This window comes from Malaclemys terrapin, chromosome 12, assembly GCF_027887155.1.
Source record: "Malaclemys terrapin pileata isolate rMalTer1 chromosome 12, rMalTer1.hap1, whole genome shotgun sequence".
Lineage (NCBI taxonomy): Eukaryota > Metazoa > Chordata > Testudines > Emydidae > Malaclemys > Malaclemys terrapin.
Genome location: NC_071516.1, coordinates 35,347,681 through 35,370,342, shown reverse-complemented (window position 1 = coordinate 35,370,342; position 22,662 = coordinate 35,347,681). Strand labels below are relative to the sequence as shown.

At 46.4% G+C, this 22,662-nt stretch overlaps 1 protein-coding gene across 1 annotated transcript; it reads left to right on the top strand.

The window, feature by feature from the left end:
- Window positions 1-5,902: 5,902 nt before the first annotated feature.
- LOC128847100 (olfactory receptor 1020-like) lies at window positions 5,903-6,853 on the top strand. Its single transcript, XM_054046438.1, has one exon. It carries the CDS (start codon window positions 5,903-5,905, stop codon window positions 6,851-6,853), a length of 951 nt encoding a protein of 316 aa, XP_053902413.1.
- The last annotated feature ends 15,809 nt before the right edge of the window (window positions 6,854-22,662 follow it).

Below are 22,662 nucleotides of genomic sequence, written 5' to 3'. Positions count from 1 at the left end.
GAGGTGTCTTCCAACCCTAATCTTCTATGATTCTATGATGTAGTCCTGTCCTCTGAACTCAAGGCAGGACTATGTCATTATCAAACCGTTCCTCACAGGTGTTTGGACTGTTCTTAAAAGCCTCCAATGGTGGAGATCCCACCATCTTTTCCTAATGTCCAGTCTACAGCGCCCTTGCTGCACTTTAAGCCCATTGCATTTTGTCCTATCCTAAGAGGTTAAGGAGAATAACTTTTCCCCATGCTTCTTGTAACGACTTTTATGTACTTGAAAACACTTGTCATGTCCCCTCAGTCTTCTCTTCTCCAGACTAAAGAAACCCAATCTTCCCTCATAGGTCATGTTTTCTGGACTTTTAATCATTTTTGTTGCTCTTCTCCGGACTTTTTCCAATTTGTCCCCATCTTTCCTGAACAGGACACAATACTTCAGTTGAGGCCTTTTCAGCGTGGTATAGAGTGAAAGAATTGCTTCTCTTACCTTGCTTATGTAACCCTTCTGCCCCTCTGAGTTGGCAGCAATAAGGGCCGGGTTCAGTATCTAGGGGTTCCGTTTCAATAATGCAGTGCAAAACCGGCTCGAGCCCCCACCCAGTGACCTGGGACAATTACATACCACCCCCCGGGCGCCTCTAGGAGGCAATACTTTACCTTTCGCAAGCCCTGGGAGGGGCCGTCAGGGTGGAGCATGGACGGGGCCATACTGGAGTGTTTGGGGAGGGTTAGCTTCCTCCAGCCTACGATATGCGCCACCCAGGCCTGACAGCAATATTTTTCCCAGAGATCAATTAAAAAAAACAAAGAAACAACCCCCTTTTTCCAAAATACAATTATGTGAGCCACAAATGTTTAACATTTGGACATCTTAAACAACAAAGCTTTACACAAAATTTTTCACACTGGGGATTAATTGGAATGAGACCTTGCTGCATGGATAGGGAACAAATTATGGAAGGAGAATACAATCTCCTACTTGGTTTTGCTTTCAGAAATAAGTGTATATTTCTATCCTTTGCAATACACACAACTCAAATGATTATATTGACTGTACCGGAACTGGCCCATGAACTGTCTAGTGTGAATGTAGAACAGTGTCCTTCACGGGATGGAATCAGTGCTATTCCTTGGTTCTCAAATGCTAACAGACCAATTAGAGACCTACAGTTCTGGAACAAGATTTCATAATTTGTATTAAGTGCTGTGGCACCGAAGGTGCTTGTGACCCTGAAACTTTTCTGGGAATGGGAAGAAATTATTTGTATTTTATAATCTCAGGTCTCTGACTTCCGTGCTTCCATGGTATGGGCCTTTCCAAGAAGCCTAAGGGAGTTAGGTGCCAAATTCTCATAGCAATCATGGGAGTTTGGTCTTTATTGTGTACATTACCCCCCACTGCTATGGGTATCCGCATGGCCCCACAGTATGCCAACTTTTTTATGGCTGACTTAGAACAATGCTTCCTCAGCTCTCATCTCCTAACGCCCCTACTCTAGTTCCGCTACTTTGATGACATCTTCATCATCTGGACCCATGGAAAAGAAGCCCTTGAGGAATTCCACCATGATTTCAGAAATTTCCATCCCACCATCAACCTCAGCCTGGACCAGTCCACTCAAGAGATCCACTTCCTGGACACTACAGTGCTAATAAGTGATGATCACATAAACACCACCCTATACCAGAAACCTACTGACCACTGTACTTACCTACATGCCTCCAGCTTTCATCCAGACCACAACACACGATCCATTGTCTACAGCCAAGCTCTGAGATACAACCACATTTGCTCCAGCCCCTCAGACAGAGACAAACATCTACTGAAGTGAAGAAACAAATTGACAGAGCCAGAAGAGTACCCAGAAGTCACCTACTACAGGACAGGCCCAATAAAGAAAGCAACAGAACACCACTAGACGTCACCTTCAGCCCCCAAATAAAACCTCTCCAGTGTATCATCAGGGATCTACAACCTATCCTGAAGGACAATCCCTCACCCTCACAGATCTTGGGAGACAGGCCAGTCCTCGCTTACAGACAGCCCCCTAACCTGAAGCAAATACTCACCAGCAACCACACACCACACACCAAAAACACTAACCCAGGAACCTATCCTTGCAACAACGCCTGTTGCCAACTCTGTCTACGTATCTATTCAGGGAACACCGTCATAGGACCTAATCACATCAGCCACACTATCAGAGGCTCGTTCACCTGCAGACCTACCAATGTGATATATGCCATCATGTGCCAGCAATGCCCCTCTGCTTTGTACACTGGCCAAACCGGACAGTCTCTACGCAAAAGAATAAATGGACACAAATCAGATGTCAAGAATTATAACATTCAAAAACCAGTCAGAGAACACTTCAACCCCCCTGGTCACTCAATTACAGACCGCAAAGTCACAATACTCCAACAAAAAAACTTCAAAAAGAGACTCCAATGAGAAACTGCAGAATTAGAATTAGTTTTCAAACTGGACACCATTAAATTAGGCTTGAATAAAGACTGGGAGGGGATGGGTAAAAAGTCTTTCCCCATGCTCATTTTTCCCCTACTGTTACTCACACCTTCTTGTCAACTGTTGGAAATGGGCCATCCTGATTATCACTACAAAAGTTTTTTTTCTCCCACTCATAATAGCCCACCTTAACTGACTACTCTCGTTATAGTTAGTATGGCAACACCCATTTTTTCATGTCCTCTGTATATATATATCTATATCTATATCTATATCTATATATATATATATATATATATATATATCTTCCTACTGTATTTTCCACTACATGCATCCAATGAAGTGGGTTTTAGCCCACGGAAGCTTATGCTCACATAAATTTGTAAGTCTCTAAGGTGCCACAAGTACTCCTCATTCTTTTTGCTGATACAGACTAACACGGCTACCACTCTGAAACCTAAATATGTGAAGCACCCTCTTGCACCTGCATTTTATCTGAGCAGCAGCCTGCACTTCCTTGTTTCAGAAATGACTGACCAGGAGGCATTGAGCTAAGGTTCACATTTTCAAAAACACTTAAGCAAACTTCAAAACTGACATAGGAGGCTAAGTCCCATTGCCTTTCAGTGAGATTTAGGTTGCTAAGATTTAGCAACTGAGAAACTTTTGAAAATAGGATGTAGGCTTCTAAATCACTTAGACTTTTTTAAAAAAGGTAACTGAATTAATTGAATGAGCTCATTGGATGGGGACTGGGTACATGTTTGCTTGCTATAGAGGGTAACAGGGGGGTTAGCTGGAGAAAATGTAAGATCACCTAACTCTGCTGACAGTCTCAAACCTTTCTAAGGGAATTGGATGGGAACTCAGCATCTAAATCACTGAGGCAGCTGTAAATCTAGAATTAGTGTGTTATTTCTTAACAGTCACCATAACATTCACGCAATAGGGAGAGAGATTTGTTTCCGGAGCAGAAGTTTCTTCCCTCTCCAGGACTCTCCCTTTGAGATTAGAAGTTTGATGCTGGTTTAGTTTTAGAAAATGTCAGTAAATACCAACTTCCCCTTGCCTGTTGCTATCCCCACAGCATACGTGCCTCAGGAGACCGCCTCTCCCCGCAGAAGGATATATAATGAATCAGAAAAGACATTCCCCATTTGACAGAGGGTCTGAGGCACAGGATAATGTTACCAGACATGGAACGGAGCCTCAGTAGCTTTTCTAGGTTGTCTTTCTAGGTACTGGAAATGCGGAAGTAGGTGAATGCAGTGTGGAGAGAAAATGAGCTGAAAAAAATGGATCCTGGTCCCTGAAATGCTGCATGAGGAGGTGACAACCGAGACTCCAGCTGCTGACAGACCCGCCTTAGAGGTAAATCAACCCTTTCCTCCCTGATCCATGAATCTTAAGGTGTTTGAAGCAATGTTGGTGTGTTCGGTAACTAATTCCACTGGAATCCAAGGGGAACTGGGCACTGGTCTCTCTTAAACTCCCAACCCAAAGCAAAATTACGGTTTTTGGAAAAAGGAAAGACTTGTCAGGTCACGTCTATCCTAGCTCCTTATCTGGCCTCCATCACCCTGGTATCTTGGCACCTCACTGCCTTGAATGCATCTATCCTCCCATGACCGCTATGTGATGCAATTACCCCTGCTTTACAGACAGGACCTGGCACCCAGAGGGGCAGATTTATGGAGGTTTCTTGAGACCTCAAGACACAGACTCCCCCAGCAGGATTGGAAATCGATGGGTGTTAGGTATGGCCCCTACTCAGGTACCCATGTGCGTTGTTAGGTACATCTGGCCTGAAAGTCACACAAAGAGCTGGTGAAGAAGCAGGGAAATGAACCAACATCTGCCAAGTCCAAGGCCAGTGCTTTAAACATGGGAGCAGCCTTCGTTCCTCTTTAACCTCCCCTCCTCACCCCAACAGAGTTGTGCCCTCCATGGCAGCTCCCTCCTCATGGAACATTGAGTGATCTGCCGTGGGGAAAGCGGAGCTGCTTTTGGCCTGCTGTGCTCGGTCCTCAGGGGGCAGACCCTGGCTATAAGTAGAGTAGCCACAAATTGTTTTTGTTTCTCCCTTTAGATGGTTAATATTGGGATTATTTTATCTTTAAGGTTTTTCCCCCCAATTTTTAACTATTAATTTTTACAGTCTCAGGAAGCTCAGCGGGGGCTAAGGTGCGTGTCAGGATGAGGGCAGCACTGCCAGTGGGGAAGTGGGGGGTTCCTGACCGGCCGAGAGATCCAAGATACCAGGGCACAAGGGGCAGGGAAGGCGGCTGCTCTTGGCCAGTGCAGCAGAGATCCATGGCCAGGGCTGGGTGCAGGAGGAAGATGGCGGTGAGCCCCCGGCCATAGGAGTGGTCACCTCATTGTTGAGCTGCTCCATCGATGGGCAGAAGCCATTCGGCAGCGAGGTGGCCTCCCCCACAGCCAGGAACTCACCCTACTCCTCTCAGCCCAGCCTGCCAGGGCCGCAGCCTTCCCCGCATCTTGTGCCTGCAGGGATGGGTGTCGCCAGTCATGCGGCCGTGCAGGGATCCCTCTGCAGCTCTGCTGTCCCAGCCCCGCTCATTCACTCCCATGACAGCTGGGTACAGAGGGGTCCCTGCTCGGCAATGGGACCGGTCACACAATCCCTGCAGCTGCAAGGTGCAGATAGAGGCTGCACTACTGCCCACTCTTCCTGATAGTTTCTGTTGTTGGTTTGGTTGTATCAGCGGATATTGACCTTTACCAACGTCTGTTGATGGAAATCGAATCCAGCTGAGCTGGATGTTTAAAGAAACCTCAAGGCGTTCGCTGTCCAAATCCCATTGAAATCAAAGTGGCCCCATCCATTAAGTCAGTAGAACTTTTATTGTAGATGTCAGCAAAAAAGTATCAAACGGAACAGAATTATTCCCGGGGTGTAAAATTAACCTTGTGCATAACTCTGTGCAGTATCAGGGCCTTACTGAACAGTTAATAAAGATTAATAAATCAGTCCCGGAAAAGATACAACCTCACCCAACTTGTCTCTCTAGGATCAGTAATGGGGAAAGAGACAGTAATGGCAGACTAAAGAAAGAGAGAGAGAGAGGGGATTAAATATTACTTTTAACCAAAGATAAAGACAAAAATGTAAAGCTGATAAAAAATTCTGAGTGGCATTTTTGATGAAAAAATGTTTTGTTGATAGAGATCAAAATGTTCCAGGGGAACAGATCAATTTCTACACAGTTTTGTTTAGGAAAAGAATTATTGTATAGAGCTTTATGAAATAAAATATAAAAATGAATAGAAATAAATGTAAATAACTATAATATGCAATGTAATGTAAAATAAAAATATGCTAAATATTAAATTAAAAATAGATAAATACATTTTTAAAAATGTGGAATGAATGTTCTTCATTTATGTCACAAAGTTCATTTGTTTCCCATAGATGCACCCCATGGCAAACCCAGAGCAGGGAAACCAAACGTCCATCACAGAATTCATCCTCCTGGGATTCGGGGACCTTCCAGAACTGCAGATGCTTCTCTTCCTGCTGTTTCTAGTGATCTACATCGCGACCGTGACCAGGAACATCCTCATCATGGCACTAGTTGTGGCTGATCGACACCTTCACACCCCCATGTACTTCTTCCTGGGGAACTTGTCCTGCTTGGAGACCTGCTACACCTCCACCATCCTGCCCAGGATGCTGGCCGGTCCCCTGACTGGGGACAGGACTATTTCATTCAATGGGTGTGTCTCACAATATTATTTATTTGGTTCTCTTCTTGCTACAGAATGCCTTCTCCTGTCAGTGATGTCTTACGATCGGTATTTAGCCATATGCAATCCACTGCACTATGCAGCCCGTATGAGTGGCAGGGCCTGCCTCCAGCTTGCAGGTTGCTCTTGGATAGGTGGCTTCCTAGGTAATAGTATAACAACATTGTCGATATCTCAGTTAACATTCTGCGGCCCCAATGGCATTGACCATTTTTTTTGTGATCTCATCCCCCTTGTAAAGCTGTCCTGCAATGATCCTCACCTGATGGAAACGTTGGCTTTCATACTCAGCTTCCTTTTCTCTCTTGTCCCATTCCTGCTTACCTTGATGTCCTACATCTGCATTATCGCCACCATCCTGAGAAGCCCGTCCACTACTGGGAGGCAAAAGGCCTTTTCCACTTGCTCCTCCCACCTCATTGTGGTGAGCATTTATTATGCAACTCTGCTGATTGTCTACATGTTCCCAACCACAGACATCTTGAATGACTTCAAGAAAGTTCTCTCTGTCATCTATGCTGTCCTCACTCCCCTCGTCAATCCACTCATCTACAGTCTGAGAAACAAAGAGGTCCAGGAGGCCCTGAGGAAAGCTTGCAGGAAATTCATGCTTGGACTACGCTAACCGGTGAATTTCCTTGGGTTAAAATAGATAAAACATGGGCTGGGGTAGGGCCTGAAGCGAAGCCTGCTGTAGTACCAGGTCGTGTTTCCCTGAGCTTCATTGGGCTTCGTGTCCTGCTCTTACACGGTGTCTCTCAACCTTTCCAGACTACTGTACCCCTTTCAGGAGTCTGATTTGTCTTGCTTATCCCCAAGTTTCACCTCGCTTAAAAACTATTTGCTTACATAATCAGACATAAAAATACAAAACTGTCACAGCGTACTGCTACTGAAAAATTGCTGACTTTCTCATTATTACCATATAATTATGAAATAAATAAATTGGAAAATAAATATTGTTCTTACATTTCAGTGTATAGTCTATAGAGCAGTATACACAAGTCTATGAAATTTTAGTTTGTACAGACTTTGATAGTGCTTTTTATGCATCTTGTTGTAAAACTAGGCACATCTCTAGATGAGTTGGTGGAAGACCTCTGTGTACCCCCAGGCTACACATACCCCTGGTTGAGAACCACTGCTCCTACCGCCCTGGGAGATGGAGAGACCTCTCAAAACCTGGGGACCCCAGTCTTTTTAGGGACTTTAAAAGATTTCACATGTGGGTATCACTGGGCTGGTGGGAGACTTGAACTCGTGGCTGCTCAGAGTTCAGACAATGACGGGCTATTGTGCTCAGTGAGAGGGTGCAGGCGAAATGGACTCAGTCGGAATTCTGAGTATACATTCATTGTAGGATGCGAGACTTCTAGATACACATACACTAACACACAAAAATGTATGATGCTTACGTTATAAAAACATGGGCTTGCAATGTCCGCCGGAATTCCAGTGTTAGGCGATTGTACAATTAATGTTTGTTTCCTAGTGTGTATTTCATCCCCAGGCTGCTTTCCAAAGGTAGAAAAAAGCCAAAGGAAACCCACAGGACACCAGCACAGTTATCCTTATTTGCCCGTTTTTCAGCAATGGTTTAGGGCCAGTTGTTTCCAGATACTTGAAGGCCCAGTGGGATTTTCCAAAGCCTCTGGGCCTTGCAGGCAAATCAGGCAGGGGATCGCCCACCTTCCCCAGGTTTGTGCATCGTTTTGGAGCCTTGGTGTCCAGATGCCTGGTATGGGGCTGCAGAGGGTATGTCCAGAGGCACCTACACCCATTTACTGCTAACACTTGGGTGCCTGCTGGGTTTGGTAATCCTGGGGGGCCGGATTCTGGGATTTGGGTGCCTAAAGTGGGAGCTCTGTGATTCTAGCCCTAGCTCCACACCCTTTTCCTCTCATTATAGCTGGGGAAAGTCAGGCAGAACGAGGTGATGTTACCTGCCCAGAGTCACTCAGCAAGCTAGTGGCAGGCAATCAACTCAGCGGGATCGTGAGCCAGAGTCCCAGTCCAATACCCTGTCTGCTCCACCACATCCAGTTGTAATTGACAATGGCACCTAAGGGTGTGAGGTGCCCAACTCCCATTCACTGCCTGTAGGATTTGGGTGCATAACATCAGCTTCTAATGGGAAAACCCAGCCTATACATTTACAAACAAACCAGTATCCTGAGAATTCCTTCCACTCCCAGGGGATGTTTTCCATCAGTTCCTTCTCCTGTTTTACTGTTTTCTAGGAGCCCCTAATTATTGTGGATCTTACACCAAAATCATCATGCAATAAAAAAACTAAACTAAGTCTTCTCTTTCTGTCATCTGTTGTCAGAACTCCTGTTATCTGTCCCCTTCATATCCAGTGCGTGGAATAAATGTGCAAGGCTTGTCTACAAATCAATGTTGCACCACTTTACCTATATCTGCTTATCCCTGCCTGTGACAGGGCTGCATGCCCAGGCGCTGGAGAGCCGGGGGCCAAGCCAGCCCTGGTTAGAGCAGGGTCCCCACCTGAGGGGAATCAGGCCATTTCCAATAAAGGGCAGAAGGAGAGCTAGGGAATGAGGGAAACCAGGGAGGCTGTAATGAGATTTCAGAGAGTGAGAGAGGCTCCTGCAGAGAAAACCCTGAGACCAGGGAAATTCCTCCATTATACGGGGAACAAAGAAGGGAAACTGAGGTGAGGGGCTGTGTTCTGGGCTGCCCTGAGTCCTCCATGGGGCGTCGTTAGGTGTCCACTCATCTACACCAAGTAGATGCAATGATACTGATGTGACGGTGCTTCTGGCAGGATAGTTCATTCCCCCATGGAAGGGGAATAAGCAATTTATTGGTAAACTCTGTGCACACTAGAGGTTGTAGCGGTATAACTATTTCCATAACACATTCTTATCACTAACCAAAATAGTTATCCTGGTGCAAAAGCTGGGTGGGGACCTCGTGTGAGTCCCTGTGAAAATACATCCGTATGTTCCTGGCTTTGAAACAAACTCTGATAATCCAAGGGAAATGTCTTTTCCATTAACAGAATCATAGAAGAGTAGGACTGAAAGGGACCTGAGCTGGTCATCTAGTCCAGTCCCCTGCACTCAAGGCAGGACTACGTCATTACGGGATCATTCCTGACAGGTGTTTGTCTGACCTGTTCTCAAAAGTCTCCAGTGACGGAGATTCCACAATCTTGCAAAGCAATTTATTCCAGTGCTTAACCACACTATCTGTTAGGAAGTATTTCCTAATGTCCAACCTAAACCACCCTCGCTGCAATTTAAGCCCATTGTTTCTTATCCTATCCTAAGAGGTTAAAGAGAATAACTTTTCACCCTCCTTCTTTAAACAATCTTTTATGTACTTGAAAACTGTTATGTCCCCTCTCAGTCTTCTCTTTTCCAGACTAAACAAACCCAATTTTTTCAATCTTCCATCATAGGATCTGTTTTCTAGACCTTTAATCATTTTTGTTGCTCTTCTCTGGATTTTTTCCAATTTGTCCCCATCCTTCCTGAACAGGGCGCTAAAAGTCCACCAACACAGCAGGGCTCAGGCAGGCTGCCTGCATGCCGTGGTCCCACGCCGCTCCCAGAAGCGGACAACTGCTGACACATCTCTGCAGTCCCTGGCGGGTGGAGGGAGGAGGTTTCATGAGCTGTCCCAGCCCCCAGCACCGTCCGGGCAGCTCCTATTGGCCAGGAACTGCCCCAGGACAGAATCCCCTCCTGCACCCAACTCCCTCTAAGATCCCGCACCCCTCACCCTCTCCTGCACCCCAACACTCTGCCCCAGCCTAGATCCATCCTGCACCCAAAATCCCTCCCAGAAATAAACTAATATAATAGCTGTTCCAAGGCAAGAAGTAGGCTATTTTGAATTAACTTAACTATATTCTACATATTTTAAGACTGAAATGTAACCACAGAACAGCTTTCTGTTAATTAATATGCAAGATTAATATAGCATTAATAGCCTCGATGCCATAATTGTGATCATTTTGTTTTAAATTAGGAAAAAGACTTGTATACAGGGGCCCCACAAAATCTAATAGCCCCAAGCCCAAAGGAGAGTTAATCCAGCCCTGGTTCTGTAACAAGATTACATAAAGCAACCTATCTTTTCATGTTCTCTGTATTGTGTCAGAGCTCTGACCTTGTCCCCGTGGATCCCACGCTTCTAGGCAGTTTATGCTAGCCTCAGAAGCTCACTACAACCCTCCACGTAGCCCTTCTCTCTCTAGGGCCAGGGTTACTGAGCCCTTTTCATCATAGGCCAGCAAGTAGGTTGGTGAGAGAACTCCCACAGTCTCTGTTGTCTCTAGGGCTTATTTCAGAACAGTTTAGCCTCCTGTCCTGACAGGGGCCTGTCTACCCTTCCCAGGAGATGTTTCTGTAGTAGCAGGTTGGGGGAACCCGGGCCCACCCTCTACTCCGGGTTCCAGCCCAGGGACTCTAATGGTAGCAGCTGTTGGCAGCCAACCTTTCACTGCCAGAGTTGCTACATTTCCCTGGGCCACTTCCCCACAGCTCTCCTGCTTCTCCCTTACCTTAGGCCTTCCTTACCAATGGTTTGAGGGTGTCTTCATTAACCAGCCCTTCAGCTGCACTTCCTTTCCTCTGGCTCCCTGGCTCTCCCCAGCCTGACTGGAGTGAGCCCTTTTATAGTGTCAAAAGGGCCTTAACTAGAGTCAGGTGTTCACATTATCTTAATGGACTCACCTGACTCTTTGGCTCTGGTCAGTCAGGGAACAGAAAACTGCTAATCCAGTGGCCAGTAGATCTCCCTTTGACTCCTCTGCTGTAGAGGGAAGGAGGAAGAGGGCTGCTGCTGCTGTTCCTGTTCCTGCTGGGCACCGGGCCCTTGCTGCTGCTTCAGCTGCTCGCCTGGCTGGGCTAGACACCTCCACCAACCACCTTTCTCTGTTACCTGCTTGCTGGCTGGTTAGTGGGACCCCCCCTCAGTTGCTGCTGTCACTCCAACTACGGCCCCTTGGGGACGGGGGGGCTGCTGGCTTGCTCCCCAGAGGAAGGGAGTGAGGGACCCCAGCTCCAGCCTTTTTTGCTGAGGACACCACCATCTGAGCGGGGTCCCTCCTGCCTGGCCACCAGACCACCACCACCTGGAGCTGCTGTGTTCGCTGCTGGGGAGCTGCTGGAACCCTGAGGAGGAGAAGGAAAGGACCACCCGTTGCTGAGGGAACATATGGAGGCTTTGAAGACCACTATGGAGGGGGCATTTCTGGACTGAGTATTTTTCAAACTGTGCTCTTGTGGTGGGGGTCTGGACTGTGTTTTGGGGGACACCGGGGGTGTGGCGTGGAGCCTGCCCCCGGTCCATCAGTGTTCCCCTTTGCCCCCACCACCACCCCCACTGGCTGTTTTCCATCTGCCTTGTCCTCCTGCCTCTGGGACTGAGCTGCTCGCCCGGCTTGCCACACCCACTTCCACCATTTGGGCCTGCAGCAGCAGCCAGCCAAACATTGACTTTGTATACAAGCACTTGTGGGCACACATACCCCTACCCCCCTTGGACTGACCCCCTCTCCTTTGCAACAGGCCCCCAACTTATCCCTTGCTGCCTACCCCATTTGTTAGTCTCTAAGGTGCCACAAGGACTCCTCATATAATTTGTATTATGTGTTGTGGCACTGCAGATATGTGTGAGCCTGAAACTTTTCTGGGAATGGGAAGAAATTATTTGTACTTTATAATCTTAGGTCTCTGACTTCCATGTTTCCATGGTATAGGCCTTTCCAAGAAGCCTAAGGGGGTTAGGTGCCAAATTCTCATAGCAATGTCATGGGAGTTGGGTCTTTATTGCGTACATTACCCCTCTTTGAAGATCCCAACCTAAATGTGTAAATCACCCTGTTGCACCTGCATTTTATCTGAGCAGCAACCTCCACTTCCTCCTTTCAGAAAAGACTGACCAGCAGGCATTGTGCTAAGGGTAACATTTTAAAAAACACTTAAGCAAACTTCAAAAGTGACATAGGAGGCTAAATCTCATGGCCTTTCAACGATATCTAAGCTGCTAAGCCTCAGAAAGTGAGAAACTTTTGAAAATGGGACAGGCTTCTAAATAACTCAATCTTCTTTTAAAATGTTACCTGAACTAATTGAGTGAGCTCATTGCACTGGGACTGGGTACATGTGCACTTGCTATGGAGGGCAACAGGAGGGTTAGTTGGAGAAAATGTAAGATCAGCTAATTCTGCTGACATTTTCAAACCTTTCTAAGGGAATTGGATGGGAACTCAGTGCCTAAATCACTGAGGCAACTGTAAAATCTAGAATTAGTGTGTTATTTCTTGACAGTCACCATAGCGTTCACGCAACCAATAGAGAGAGAGAGATTTGTTTCAGGAATAGAAGTTTCTTCCCTCTCCAGGACTCTCCCTTTGAGATTAGAAGTTTGACGCTGGTTTAGTTTTAGAAAATGTCAGTAAATACCAACTTCTCCTTGCCTGTTGCTTTCCCCACAGCAGACGTGCTTTGGGAGACCACCTCTCCCCGCAGAAGGATATTTAATTTGACAGAGGGTATGAGGCACAGGGTCACATTACCAGACATGGAATGGAGACTCGGTAGCTTTTCTAGGTTGCCATTCTAGTTACTGGGCATGCAGAAGTAGGTAAATTTAGTGGGGAGAAAAAATGAGCTGAATAACCTGGATTCTGGTCCTTGACATGCTGTGTGACTGAGATTCCAGCTGCTGACAGAACCACCTTACAGGTAAATCAACCCTTTCCTCCCTGATCCATGAATCTTCAGGAGTTTGAAGCAATGTTGGTGTGTTCGGTAACTAATTCCACTGGAATCCAAGGGGAACTGGGCACTGGTCTATCTTAAACTCCCAGCCCAAAGCAAAATTAGGGAATTTGGAAAAAGGAAAGACCTGTCAGGTTACGTCTATCCAAGGTCCTTACCTGGCCTCCATCACCCTGGTATCTTGGTACCTCACTGCCTTGAATTTATCTATCCTCCCAGCACCCCTGTGCGATGCAATTACCCCTGCTTTACAGATGGGACCTGGCACACAGAGGGGCAGATTTGTGGAGGTTTCTTGGCACCTCACAACACAGACGCTCCAGTGGGATTGGAAATCAATGGTGTTAGATTCGGCCCCTACTCAGGCACCCGCGTGCGTTGTTAAGTACCTACCAGCATTTGGAAATCTTTCTTGAAAGTCACACAAATAGCTGGTGAAGAAGCAGGGAACTGAACCAACATCTGCCAAGTCCAAGGCCAGAGCTTCAAACAGGGGAGTAGCCTTCATTCCTCTCTAACCTCCCCTCCTGACCCCTACAGGATTGTGCCCTCCATGGCAGCTCCTCCCTCATGGGGCACTGAGTGAACTGCCGTGGGGAAAGCAGGGGCGTGGTTGGCTTCGGTGCTCGGGGACAGACACTGGCTATAAGTAGACTTGGTAGAAATCAGTTTTGTTTCTCCCCTTAGACAGTTAATATTGGCATTATTTTATCTTTAAGATTTCCCCCCCAATTTTTAAGTATTAATTTTTACAGTCGCAGGAAGCTCAGCGGGGATTAAGGTGCAGGTCAGGGCGAGGACAGCACTGCCAGCAGGGAGTGGGGGGCTCCCAACCAGTCAGGGATCCAAGACACCAGGGCACAAGGGGCAGGGAAGGCGGCTGCTCTGGCCCAGCGGAGCAGATATGCTCCGTCAATGGACAGAAACCATTCAGCAGCGGGGTGGCCTCCCCCACAGCCAGGGACTCCCCCTCCTCCTCACAGCCCAGGCCTGCCAGGACTGCAGCCTTCCTCACACCTTCCACCTGCAAGGATGGGTGTTGCCAGCCATGCGGCCATGCAGGGAGCCCTCTGCAACTCTGCTTTCCCAGCCCCGCTCATTAACTCCCATGAGAGCTGGGTGCACAGGGCTCCCTGCATGCCTGTGGAGCCAGTTACACCATCCCTGCAGGTGCAAGGCGCAGGGAGAGGCTGCACTAATGCCCACTCTTCCTGATAGTTTCTGTTGTTGCTTTAGCTGATATCGACCTTTACCGATGTCTGTCGATGGAAATTGAATCCAGCCAAGCAGTATGTTTAACGAAAGCTCAAGGCATTCGCTCCAAATCCCATTGAAATCAAAGGGGCCATCCTTGAATTCAGTAGAACTTTTATCTGAGATGTCAGGGGAGAAGTCTTTGATGGACAGAATTATTCCCGGGGTGCAAAATTAACCTTGTGGATCACTCTGTGCAGGATCAGGGCCTTACTGAGCAGTTAATAGATATTAGTAAATCGGTCTGGGAAAAGATATGACCTCACCTGTGATAAATGAAGTGGGGTTGGTTAGTTCCCTTTTATGGACGGACACCCACCCAGCCAGCCAGTTAGCTATAAAATCCCTCCTAGTAGCTGTTTTTTACTTGCTTTACCTATAAAGGGTTAAAAAGTCTCACTGCTATGCATAGGTAAAAGGAAGTGAGTGGGCACCTGGCCAAAAGAGCCAATGCGAAGGCTAGAACTTTTTAAAATTGAGAAAACACTCCCCTTTTGTCTGTCTGTTGTTGTTCTCCCAGGGAGAGGCGGATAGGGCAGCAGCTATGCTGCTTGGGCCAGGTATGAAAAATCATCAGTATCATACCTAGAAACTAAACTACTCATGTGAAACCCCAGATATGTAAGTAGATCAGAATAATGTCTAGGAAGATGTAATTAGGTTTATCCCTTGTATTTCTTTATGGCTTATGGATTCCTCTGTGCTAATCCCAGGTGCTTTTGTGTTGCTTGTAACCTTTAAGCTGGACCTCAAGAAAGCTATTCTTGGTGCTTAATCCTTGTAGTTGCTCTTTTAAAATCTAGCAATAGCCTGCGTTCCCAGATGTATTTCCTTTTTCTTTTTTTTAATAAAATGTACCTTTTTGAAGAACAGGATTGGATTTCTGTGTCTTAAGAGGTCTGTGCACATGTTTTTCAATTAGCTGGTGGCAAGAGCTGATTTTTTCTCTCTCTCTCTTTCTCAGCTCTTCCCCGAAGGGGCAGTGAAAGGGCTTGAGGTTACCCCACAGGAAGGATTTCCCAAGTGCACCTTCCTGGGCTCCCAAAGGGGTTCTGCACTTGCATGGTGGCAGCATCTACCAATCCAAGGTCAGAAAGAAGCTGTAATCTTGGGAGTTTAATACAAGCCCAGAGTTGCCAGTATTAATTTTTAGAATCCTTGCGGGTCCCCACCTTCTGCACTCCAAGTTCCAGAGTGGGGAATCAGCCTTGACATCACCCACCCTCTCTCTATAACAATCAGTAATGGGAAGAGAGGCATTAATGGCAGACTGGAGAGAGAGGATTAATCTTACTTTTAACCAAAGATAAAGACGAAAATGTAGAGCTGATAGAAACTTCTTATTGGCATTTTTGATGAAAAAAATGTTTCGATGATAGAGATCAAAATGTTCCAGGGGAACAGATCAATTTCTACAGTTTTGTTTAGGAAAAGAATTACTGTTACAAAATAATATAAAAATAAATAGAAATAAATTTTAATAACAATAATATGCAATGTAACGTAAAATAAAAATATCCTAGAAATAAAATTAAAAATAGATAAATACATTTTTAAAAGGAAAATTGGAATGAATGTTCTTCATTTATGTCACAGAGTTCATTTGTTTCCCATAGATGCACCCCATGGCAAACCCAGAGCAGGGAAACCAAACGTCCATCACAGAATTCATCCTCCTGGGATTCGGGAACCTCCCAGAACGGCAGATTCTTCTCTTCCTGCTGTTCCTAGTGATCTACATCGCGACTCTGACCGGGAATATCTTCATCATGGCACTAGTTGTGGCTTATCGTCACCATCACACCCCCATGTACTTCTTCCTGGGGAACTTCTCCTGCTTGGAGACCTGCTACACCTCCACCATCCTGCCCAAGGTGCTGGCTGGTCTCCTGACTGGGGAAAACACCATTTCATACAATGTCTCATACAAGTTTATTTCTTTGGCTCTCTGCTTGGTACAGAATGCCTTCTCCTGTTGGTGATGTCTTATGATCGATATTTAGTCATATGCAATACAATGCACATATGCAGCCTGTATGTGTGACAGGTCTTACCTGCAGCTCGCAGGTGGCTCTTGGATAGGTGGCTTACTAAGTGGTAGCATAACATTTTCCATATCTCAGTTAATGTTCTGCGGCCCCAATGGTATTGACCATTTTTTTGTGGTGTCTTCCCCCTTGTAAAGCTCTCCTGCCATGACCCTCACCTAATGGAAACATTGGCTTTCACACTCACCTTCCTTTCCTCACTGGACCCATTCCTACTTACCTTGATGTCCTACATCTGAATCATCGCCACCATCCTGAGAATCTGTTCACCACAGGGAGGCAAAAGGCCTTTTCCACCTGCTCCTCCCACCTCGTTGTGATGAGCATTTATTATGCAACTCTGCTGATTGTCTATATGTTCCCAACCCCACTGACATCCTGAGCGACTTCACCTACACTGTCCTGACTCCCCTGGTCAATCCCCTCATCTACAGCCTGAGAAACAAAGACGTCCAGGAGGCCCTGAGGAAAGCTTGCAGGAAACTCATGATTGGACCATTCTAAATAGTCAATTTCCTTGGTTTAAAATAGATTTAACATGGGCTGTAGTAGGGCCTGAACCAAAGCCTAATGTAGTCCCATGTCATGTTTCCCTGAGCTTCACTGTCTTCGTATCATGCTCTTACACAGTCACAGTGGAGATGGGGAGACCTCTGAAAACCTGTGACCCCATTGCTCAGCTGGAACACTGGACATTTATTCCATGTAGGGTGAGACACTTCTAGATATACACACAAACCCCTGAAAAATCAGATGCCTGCATTCTAAAAATACAGGGCTGCAATGTCAGCACAGAACTTCAACGTTAGAAAATTGAATAATTAACTTCCTTTTCATAGAGTGTATTTCATCCCCAGGCTTCATTCAAAGGAAGAGAAAAGCCCAAGGAAACCCTCTGACAGGTGCCCCAGAACACAGGACACCAGCACATGCATCTTATTTGTCTATTTTCAGCAACAATTTAGACCTAGTTGTTTCCAGATACTTAGGGACCGATTGGGATTTTTCTAAGCCTCTGGCCACCTGACCTGCTGGATGGGGCCCTGGAGGAGAATCAGGCAGAGGAATGTGCAACTTCCCCAGGTTTGTGCGTCACTCTAGGGCCTTGGTATCCGGATGCCTGATGTGGGGCTCCACAGGGCACGGCCAGTGGCACCCAAGGCCCATTTACTTGGGTGCCTGCAGGGTTTGCCATCAGCCAAGCTGGGTTTGTGAATACCAGAGGGTTGGAATCATTCAGTGTGTTCGTGGCAGGAAACCAACTATCCAGAGTCCCAGTCCAGGGCCCTATCTGCTCCACCGTGTCCAATTGTCTTTTACTCCTGTGAGGAAATAGAACAGGGGGGCCTTCTTTTTAATAGCCAGAGCTGTGAATCTGAAGGCCCCGAAATAAACCCTCCAACAGAGATCTGTTATGCTGACTGCCCTTGCACAGGGCGGTGCAGGCCTAAGCCTGAGCAAGACTGAACAACACAGTTTTCTGCCAAACTCGGTCAAGGGTCATGACCAGAGGAGGGGGGGGGGCAAGGAGGGAAAAAATAAAAAGCCCCAGCAGCAGCACTAATGAAATATGTTCATGGCTGATGAAATATAATAACCGCTTGTGTGAAGCAATAGGTAACTTTAGCTAAATGCAAACTGACTCGTGCAGCTTCTCCTTTGGGTGATCTGTGACCCACTCCGTGATTCCAGCTATCTGCAAAAATAGCCAATCATAGATCTTCTTTAGGCATCCCATGGAACCCCCCTCCCCTTAATCTTTAACCAAAAGACCCCGGAAAATAACATGTGTCTTGAGAAATGTACCCAAACTGGTGCCAAGTACTACCCCTGGGGAAAACCACCAAGCGCCCCTCTACCCAAATAAACACCCACTTCTCGGAAAATTAATGAGGAAGGTACTGGGCGGGGGGGACTGACCCTACTTTCTTAACTCGCGGTTTGGGGGAGGGAGTAACCCCAACCCTAATTTCTTAACTCATGACTTATTGTTTGTACTTTGCTTGTGGTTTGACGAAATAAAAGCCCGCCTGTGAATGGTCCTCGGGGTGTCAGTCTTCGGACTGCATTCCAGTGCATTGGTATGTATGTCAATAAACTGGCCTCAGGCTTGAGTCTTTGAACTAAAATCACTGCATGGGGGTCTTTGACCATGACACTCCCGTTCACTGCCCATAAGATTTGGGCGCCTAACATCGGCCTTTTATGGGAAAACCCAGCCTCTACATTTACAGCCAAACCTCTGTTCTGAGAATACCTTCATTCCCAGGGGATGTTTTCCACCAGTTACTTCTTGTGTTTTTCCATTTTCTCAGTGACCCTAATAACTGTGTCTCTGTCATGAAAAGCATCGTGTAATAGAAGAACTAAACTGTGTCTTCTCTTTCTGTTGTCTCTCTTGTCAGACCTCCCCTTATCTCTCCCCTTCACGTCCAGAGTGAGGAATAAATCCATGAAGACTGGTCTACACACAGAAATTGCACCACTTAAACTATATTGGCCTATCCCTGTCTGTGACTGGGCCACAGCCTGTAGGCTGGAGAGCAGGGGCCAAGCCAGCCCTGGTTAGAGAAGGGTCCCCACCTGAGGGGAATCAGGTCATTTCCAATAAAGGGCAGAAGGGGGATGGGGAAAGAGGCAAACTCAGGAGGCTGAAGTGAAAGTGAGAGTGAATCAGGGAAAACCCTGTGACCGGGGGAATACCTCAGCTAGGAAAAGCTGGGAGTGGCCTGCTAAGGCGGGCAGGACTCAGACTGGATGGGGGGAGTTTGGGGAGTAGGCAAGTGGAGGGAAGGTGTCATCTGCATTTTAGTTCTGAATGTTATGTTAATTAATGAAACCTAAATGTGGGGCTGTTGTGATTGGACTGGAAAAAAACCTGTGTGGAGTGTATTTGGGGAATTAAGAAGGGAAACTGAGGTGAGGGGCTGCGTTCTGGGCTCCCCTGAGGCCTCCAGTGGGCACCGTGAGGGGGCCACTCATCTAATCTGACTGGATGCAAATACACTGATGTAAAGCTGCCAGTATCAGGATAGTTCATTCAGAAGGGGAAGAAGCTATACCAGTCCAAGGGACCTCGATATTGGTTCTCTGTGAACACGTTAGAGGTTGTATTGGTAGAATGATTTCCATGTGTAGCGAGGTCGAGACTCACCAGTGCAGCGCCTCCTGCTGGTTGTCTTGGGAATTAGCGCTTGTCCAGCCCAGATCGCCCTCTGCAGGCCGGTGTCTCTCCTACCTCTGGCCCCTGTGTCCCTCCCCGACCCCAGTGCCTGTTTACTTCGGGGTTCTGCCCCCAGCAGTAATCCACAGTCTCGGTCTCCCCTAGCTGGGGAACCCCCAACCCTTTATCCCCACTTTGCCTCAGTGGCTACTGCCTGTCATCATTTAGCCCTGCTCACTGGGGCAGACTGCAGTCTGCACTGGTGTCAGAGAATAACAGAGTTCTCACTCTTTGGTTGGGTACAGCAAAGTCAGATACTTTATTCTCTTAAGCAGCTGTGTAAAGGGAGAGAGTGCACTAGGACACAGGGTCTCCCCCTCCTAGGCAGGTCTCTCAACAGGTAAACAATTACAGCAAGCATTTATACTTTTATTACAAACAATTAAAAGCAACAGCTGCATTTTGTTTATACATAGGTCATTCTGATATCTTGTTTTTCTCACTTATGTAGACTCTTAGTCTACATTCCATATTGTCTGCACATTATCTACACAAGGTCACAACAACTTCTCACACAGTTCTTTCCTACTCACCTCACACAATCTTCGCTTCTACAAATCTCGCGTTATTAGGGTTACAGTTAGCCTGACTCTTGCTAACAAACTGTCATGCATTGCAATCCCCTTCCTGTCAGTTCTTTCGCTGCTTCCATGTCTCCCCCCTTTTGTACTACTAGTACAACAAACATTCTCAAATCTCTATTTGCATTAAGTCTTGGAATTCAGATTCTACATCAGATGTTTCAACCTTAGGGGTTCTGATTGGATCTAATGACAATGCATGATTAGCATGAACATGAAAGGTATTACTATTTGTACGTCCTTTACAACAACAATAACATAATCCTAAGATAACTAATAACAATACAAGCAATAACATTCCCATAGCAATAATATGATGGGGTTCTTGTACAATTTTAGTCGTAAAGCACAATACATCATACTTAGTACATGAAGTAGACACTCTATAAGCTGTATGAAAGGCATACTTTTCAACTTGATATATATTTTGAAGCATGTAAATTTGCCCTTGTATTTCAGAGATTCTTTGAACCTCCGGTAACACTGAAAGCAAATTTTGAAATCGATCAGGTACTAAACTGGTCCAATTAAAGGGTATCTGGAACCTAAGGGCTACTTGCAAAAATCTATCTGCAGGCCAGAAAATAATGTGATTGCCTGCAGTGGTAATGAGATTAAAATGTATATCTTGCAATGTGGTGGTTTTAACATACACACAGCTATCATTAGCTTGAAAAAGTAAGTGTCCTGTCAGGGTAGTTCCTTGTCCCCTACCCTCCCACCAAACCCAGTCATGAACAGTGACAACTTCTCCTGGCTTCAGTTTACGGATACACTGAAGCTGTGGGGGTTCTAATGGCCAAAATGTCCATTGACTCCCTAACCCCATTCAAATGTCAGAGGTAATCCCAGGAGCACTGACTAAAAATTGATTGGGCACACCAGGTAGTCTAATTTCCCAGATGTCTTGGTGAATAACCCAATCCCACATGCATCTTCCCCATGTACCTGGCACGATTCGGTATGTGGGAGCCCACACACCCCTAACCGGTCCATATGCTTGAAAGGAGCACTGAGAACGTCTGCACTTCCACCCAGAAAGTCTCCAAGTATGTCTCCATGGCCACAGATCAGATGGTACTCCTGATGTGTCTGTAAGGGCAGTGGGCCAAGCCTGATGCTCTAGATCATTCCGAATGGCCATTAGCTGGTCATTCAGGAAATCCTGAATTTCTGAACATGCTAGATCCCAGTTCAATGCCTTCCCAGCCTCAGTGGTACTCAATACCATCTCTGTCAGCAACTTCTGGGTCATTGAACTAAGGGCGGAGATAACATGTAACTCACCAACTCCAGCCTGTACCTGGGTTAGCTGTGCCCCAGAAATAAAGCCAATGGCCTTCTCTAGTTGCCCCAATTTCTCATTATGTTCTTGGCTCTTAAAAATATTCCAAACTGCTGCTGCACTATTGGCCTCATCCCATAGGGTTCTGGTCAAGTCTCTCTTCTTTCTAGAGGAAATAACCCAAGCCTTCTGTTGTGCTAATCTAATGGCAGCCCCCCTTGAACAATTTGGGTATGTAGAGGTGATCTGGAAACTGGATAAGGGCAATGAAAATTTAACAGTCCCTAGTGTAGTGTTAATCACAGTCCATCGATATCCTAATACATCTCTCTTTGGTGTAGTACTATACCACATCTGTTGGTAGAACACCTTTATGTATTTCCAGGAAGCATTGATACTAATGGCATATGGTGTAATTCCTTTAGAAAAATCCAAAGGCACAGTAGGTCTGCCAGTGGACAATGGAGAGGTTACTAGCACTTCACCTTGTCCTCCTTCCCTGCTGTCCAGAAGGCACAGCAGAGCTAGCAGGAGAAATAGGCTGACCATCATCCGGAGAATCATCTCCAGTTGGAGGGGTCTTTTTGCACTGAGAAGCATGGGTCCAGGCAGGTAGTCCTTGGCACTTCACAGCAGTGTTGGTGGTTAACAGAACTTGAAAAGGGCCCTTCCAGTGTGGAGCCAGGGCAGCCTTTCACTGATGGACCTTTACGTAGACCCAGTCTCCTGGTTCCAGTGAGTGGCAGGGTTGCACAGGATCCTTGGGTAGTGCTTCTTTCCAGGGCCGGCTCTAGGTTTTTTGCTGCCCCAAGCAAAAAAAAAATTGGATGCCCCCCACCGCAGCCCTGGGCTCTCCCCCCCCCCAACCTGCACCCTCCTGCTGCCCCAGCCCAGTGTCCTTTACTGGATGGAATCAGTGCTAGTCTTTGGTTCTCAAATGCTAACAGACCAATTAGAGACCTACAGTTCTGGAACAAGATTACATAATATGTATTATGTGCTGTGGCACTGAGGATCTGTGAGACCCTGAAACTTTCCTGGGGATGGGAAGAAATTATTTGTACTTCATAATCTCAGGTCTCTGACTTTGATGCTTCCATGGGGTATGGGCCTTTGCAAGGAGCAGGAGCAGGTTTCTCTAGAGCAGATTAAAGTCGATGGTCTAATTGAGGAAGAAAAGGGTAGATTTTTATAGGTAATGGATTGTTGGCAAGTGAAGCTTGTGAAAGTGAGCCTGAACAAGGTAGAAATGATTTGCTTAAAGCAGCTCAGTGCAATGAGACAC

What these genes read in the sequence shown, in the direction of transcription:
- LOC128847100 (XM_054046438.1), top strand. Translation starts at nt 5,903, where the DNA reads ATGGCAAACCCAGAGCAGGGAAACCAAACGTCCATCACAGAATTCATC.